The 6000-nt window shown below is 41.7% G+C and overlaps 1 protein-coding gene across 3 annotated transcripts in view; it reads right to left on the bottom strand.

Annotated features, from left to right (window-relative positions):
* The window catches only part of LOC109530837 (transcription factor SOX-6-like), a 93986-nt gene that overhangs the window by 24485 nt on the left and 63501 nt on the right, over positions 1–6000 (bottom strand). For all 3 annotated transcript variants that reach the window (XM_019894736.1, XM_019894738.1, XM_019894737.1), the window contains one exon: positions 358–481. In XM_019894736.1, coding sequence (XP_019750295.1) covers positions 358–481 — 124 coding nt within the window. The remainder of the gene's footprint in view (positions 1–357; positions 482–6000) is intronic.

The following is a 6000-nucleotide window of genomic DNA, read 5'->3' as shown; positions in this document are numbered from 1 at the left end:
TGTGCAGCTTTCATGATGCAAAAAAAAAAAAAAAAAAAAGAGACATGACATTCCAGGCTGGGCTGTGTCCAATGTATTGTTGAGTGCCTTGTAAATCTCTCCGCTCTTTTGCAGAACATTCCTCACCTGACACACCTCATTAACGTGGACCGGGTTCCCATTGTGTGTGTGTGTGTGTGTGTGTGTGTGTGTGTGTGTGTGTGTGTGTGTGTGTGTGTGTGTGTGTGTGTGTGTGAGACAGCGTGGGAGGTGCCGCTGATAAGAGCTGTCTTTGTCTGAGAGGCGGATTGTTTATCCAGAAAACATTTATTTCCTCCGCATTCATCACCACATTGTTGCGCGCGTGCATGCGCATACCTGGCTTGTACGACATGCCCGGTGGGAAGAGGAAGCCTTGCTGTGCGGCGGCTGCGGCGGCCGCCAAAGATCTCTGGTCGTGAGGGAACACGGGGATCATGAGGGGAGGCATGTGACCTTGGACCTGAGAGGTGGGTGAGAGACACCAGCGGTCATGGACAGCGGCAAAGAGAGAGAAGAAGAGAGTCAGAGGGAGTGCATGAAATGTCACTCTATGAAATATAAAAATGAGAGAGCGCGAGCGAGAAATTAAAATGCATGTCATGCTAACATTAAAATATGATTTTTTTTTATTTTTATTAGGGCCTGTGCAGTGACCACTGCGAAGTCCCCATAGAAATTATTATTATTATTTTCCATTATGATTTTTTAAAAGTCTTAAACATGAATGAAAACTCACCAAACTTTTCACACACGTTGGGCCCGTCAAAAAATGTGATATTTTCAAGTTGTCCTACAAGTCAATGAAAGTTTTTTATTTTCTTGCATGCTGTTGCCGTGGCGATGCGCTGTTTGCAAACAAAAATGGATCCTGTTTTTGAGGGTTGAAACCGGGGTGAAAACTTTTGCACACTGCGCGATTTTGACTAAATGACTCAGAAGCGCCCAAATTTGTAATTTGTATCTATTTTTAGTTTGTTTGTGTTCTTTTCTTGAATATATTTAGACCTGTGTGGGACAGCTTGGACAAAGCTCCATCTGATTTATGAATTTATATCACAATTATTTAGTTTTTAAGCATTTTTAAATTATATCATTTTAGCTTACTTTCATTTAAAAACTATTGCGAGTGCTGTTTTTTTTTTATTTTAATTTATAGTCTTATACTTTAATACTTCACTATTAGCTTTATATGAAGTTGTTTTTTTAGGAATAATGTTTCTTTTTTGTTATGAAATGACGATAAAAATGGAATGACTTTAAGGTAGCAATGCAAATTTTTAGGATAATGATATTGCCGTTCTTTGTTAGCGTTAGCAACATAAAGTATTTTGTTTGGCTGCTGTATGTAATATTAGATTTTTTAGGGGCGAGGGGGGGTAAAGTGAAGGCCGTGTGTTTGCGTTGGACGCCAGGAGATGGTGCAGCGGTACCTAATGAAGTGGCCAGTAACTAGCTAAGAAAAAAAGATCAAATAAAAGAATAAAGATCAAGTCAAAAAGTAAGACACTTTGTGCAAAATTGATGAGCAAATGTCTTTTGCCAACAGGGGCCTTTCATGTCACCTTGAAAGAGTCCGGGGGGAGGATCGTGGGGGGGCTCCCCCAAGTGAGGTGAAGTACGCCAATCAAAGAAAACGTGCCTGCAGGAATTCTAGTGCTGCACTTCGTGTGTGTGTGTGTGTGTGTGTGTGTGTGTGTGTGTGTGTGTGTGTGTGGGATGTGAAAAACCATTATCATTCCCTACTCAAGAAGGTTCTCACCTTCACTTGAAAATGTCCTGACAAGGAAATAAAATGTATGAACACAAAAGAATAAAAATAAGAAAAATACACAACTTGAATAGTGAATTATATGGAAAAAACGAAATAGCACATCTCCAATTTTGTTGTCATATTGCCGCGCTAAAAAGGACCACTAACACACTGTAAAATCTAACAGTACATCTTGGGAAAATAAATAAGTTGCATACATTTGGAAAACCTGCACACTCAAAAAGGAATTTTTGTCGTAACAACGCCGTTGTTATGAGTACAATAACATTTTAGGGCATTTTAATATTCAGTCATTCATGATACTTTGTACTGATGACGGAGCATCAAGAGGAGCTAGATCTTGCATCACCAAAAGATGAATCAGAAGCCAGTGTTGAAGCACTTTGTGGATCTCGAAACTAAAAGCACAACGCAAGGAACAGCACAATCTTTCACTCATATGAATGAAGTTGTAGTCGTGATTAAATAAAATGTATGCACTAAATCTCAGAGTTATTTGTCTTGTTTGAGTGACTGTATCAAACCGAAAATGAATCGTTGCAATTGATTGCCTCCAACCATTTGAGTTGAGCTGACTCATCGGGTTTTAGTGTAAGCGCCTTAAGAAATCGCCGCGCAATGTAGGAATCATGAAAATGGAGTCAAAAAAAAAGAAGCAATGAAATTACACATTGGAATAAATATACATTACAAGCAAAAGAAATCTGTCACTACTGTAAATATATTAACCCTTTGGGGGACAACAGTTACTACAGTGGACGCGTTAACATGTTAGCAAATTAGCGGGTGCATGCAAGGAGTTACAGTACTATTGATAGTATTAATAATAAACATAAGCACAATATAAGAAAGAAAATGTACTTTAAAAAATACTCTATGTCAATATAATCTTAATTCAATAAATTATCAACAATATGATATAGTCGGAAAAATGGGGAAAGATGTGAGTGGGCGGGGCTGGGGGTGGGGGTTGTCGAGCGGGACCAAAAAAAGAAAAAAAAACCCCACCACAAAATAAAAAAGCTTCCATTCATTGTGCTCCTCTGGGAACGTTGGGACTGACTCGAAGCACAAACACACAAAGATCTCCTTTTACCCAGAAGGTGCTGGGGGTCCCGGCCCGGCCCGGCCCCTAAGAAAACACAAGGGCCTCTCCTCGCTACACACACATCCCTACGCGTGTACATACGCCGACACACTATTACTAGTTGTCTTGTGCGTGGGGGCAACGAGGACGCCGATGTTCCAATGGCGACGAGTCGGCGCGAAATAGGATAAAGCGGCTTGGAATCTTTGAGCGAGTCATATGACTGGTTTGTTGTTGCATACAATTTGGTAGCCATGTCTATCATGAGTAGACCCACAAAAGTCTGTTGCTTGAAAGGGGCCATTTTAAGGTTATTTGGGCAATCTCGGGGCATCCTTCCAAAATGGACCCTCCTATAGATTCTCTACGATTGCTTCAAAATTTGAATTTGGCATGCCAGACAGTTGAACGACGCTAAATTGTTCAACATTCGAGCTTTAGTCACTGCATGTGGGTGGAACACGGCGGCGAAGTTTGATGACTTGCCCTAAAACACAAAACTCAAAAGTCATCTCACACGTGCGTTGCAGTATTAAATTGCTCTCATAAATAAAATAAATCTTGGCCGACTAATCAATTGCATCATGCTTTTTCTTTTTGTTTTTTTTTTTTTGTTTTCAGGAATTCTGCATGTGGGAGGAACCGTTTTAACTGTGAGTCACTGCAAACAGTAACCCCAAAATGATGTTTATAGGTTTCTATAGCGATTCAAATAACACATCACGTTCAAAATATGACGCGAGGGCTGACCATGATAACAGAATAAAACATAAACAACAACCTTAAGATGGAAGGGGAGGAAAGTGCTAGCATAAGAGCTACAAATGAAAAACAGAAGGAGGAGCGAGAAGAGGAGGAGGAGGAGGAGTGTGGCTTTGCAGTCATTAATTAGCCCAGTTAGCTCAGGCCCGCGCGCTGTGGTCGGGGCCCGAGTGCCTTTGTGGGTCCTGAAGGGAAATGGGCCACATATGAGAGCCATTACGAGGATGGCCTGAACAAAGACGCACGCCTGTCAGCCAACAAGTGGGGCTCGCTAACCCCCAACACACACTTATACACATATACATTCATATATATCTATTTATATTTACACCACCACCATTGTCAGACTGACAATGTATATCTAAGGGCTAAATATGCAGGCATACGTACTGGGGGAAATGTTTCGGGACACAAAAGTAAGTGAAAAGTGCTGCTTAATATATTCTGACTTAGGGTCTGGAGCTGTACCAGGAGGGGAGCGGGCGCAGGGGCTAACCGAGAGAAGCGGCTCGCACGAAAGGAGCAGCTCGCGTGGTACTTCATTCGCGCAGCTAACTGGGAGTCGAAATTAAGCGCAGACATTCAAAATTCTAAATTCTCAACGACTCCTGGAGAATCGGAATGATGGTCTCGGTTCCACTCGGATAAAAATAAAAATATTGTTCCCTTGGTTTTGCCGGCTAAAACGACACGCTTGAATGAGACTGGTATATTTAAAAAATGATCAGTAGGAATGGCAACTGTGTCAGGCTGTCGGCATCAAAGTGCGCAGTCGTTTATGTCTATTAACCTGTGCGCTGCTAGCTTGGCTCGCGGGGTTAGTCGCGCTAGCTGGGCTAGCAGCACTCAAATTAATAGACCTAAATAACTCTGCAATACAATGTTAGCGTAATTCAGACATTTTTTTGTTTGTTTTTTTTTTAGTGCAGAAGTACAGGTTGTGAGAGCAATAAACGTCGGGCTGGATCTCGCTCGCTCAAAACCTAGAAATGTATTTTTAGAGTGTTTGAAAGATTTTATGCCTTTTGACTGGCTGTCATGAGCAACGTTGCTGCGTGAACAATTTTATCATTGCAATGGCAACAAGTCGTCGGTAAAATATATTACTTTTTGTGACTTGATATAGTGTTTTAAAAATATATAGCTGCTTTGTCACCATTTTGATGGCTGACTGCATTTCTGTGGGGAAACCTTCAACTCTAATGGCATGTTGTTTTATGGGGAACATATAGCATTTTTATATATAGTATAGTTTCTCTACATCTGTGGTACTTTGGTGTCCCAAAATATATTTTTGGCGGAAATAACCGACTTTGCCAACAAAAGTTAGAGGATTCATTCATTAAAAGGATTGATGAAAGTTTAGAGGACGGATGAAGGTTGCTCAGAAGTGTGTCATCACTTGACGCAAGGACATTATCAGTATAATGTAGGTGAAGCTGTGTCAAAAAAAAAAAAAAAAGGGCTTTGTACTCTGCTTACCTTCATCTATAGGCAGACTTTCGAGCCTGGATCAATAGAAAGTAAGTGGCTGTGTGTGCGTGTGTGTTTGTGTGTGCGCGAAACCATATCTATAAGAAAAGGGGGTTTCGGAAGTATTTCTTTAACCCATGGACATCCCCCCTGCTGGCTCCCCACACCATTTAAAACCACATGACAGGAAGCCTGGGTCACTTTGAACTCTGCAGCGCACAGACACACAATTTTACGGCGAGGGGAAAAAAAAAAATACATGCCTCTGAACTCGCACAACTTGGGAAGTTGTTTGAGTTTTCTTTAGCTTTTGGCAACACACACAGAAGACACGTTAAGAGAAGAAGGTAAGAAGAGAAGAAGAATATATGCAGGAAGCAATGAGCAGCTTTTGAAAGCCTTGTTAAAGTCAAATGGTTTGGGGCGAGGGGGTGGGTGGGGGGGGGGTCGGCTGGCAGTGGTTGGAAAATGGATGATCTTAGCACAGCCTGGCTGGCAAGTCATGGGTAGTAAATGCTTGGTGAGGAGGCGGCACTTTTTGGAGGGGCGAGGGGGCGGGGTGCGGTTGGTGTGTAATTTCACCTTTGACAGGTCGGAAGGCTCACTGTAGGTCCAACTCGACACACATAAGCAATTAAAAAGTTTTTTTTTTTCATAATGTTGCTTTGTTTGCCATCAAATTGCGCACAAAGCCTGTCTCCATGGAGCTCAAACAGTAGCATGTGGTCATCTCTGTTGAGAATTTTGGTTGAGGGGGGCATCTGGATTTGATAAGTGGAAGCAGACCGACTGAACAAACAGTGCGTTTTAGTGGCAAAAGAGATGTTCATTTTCTCCAAATATTGCAATTTTGTACAAAGTTACGTTTTAAGGCCGACCATGGCAC

Source organism: Hippocampus comes, unplaced genomic scaffold (assembly GCF_001891065.2).
Source record: "Hippocampus comes isolate QL1 unplaced genomic scaffold, H_comes_QL1_v1.1 scaffold319, whole genome shotgun sequence".
Taxonomy (NCBI): domain Eukaryota; kingdom Metazoa; phylum Chordata; class Actinopteri; order Syngnathiformes; family Syngnathidae; genus Hippocampus; species Hippocampus comes.
The sequence above is the reverse complement of the archived record's forward strand: the minus strand, read 5'-3'. Positions and strand labels throughout refer to the sequence as shown.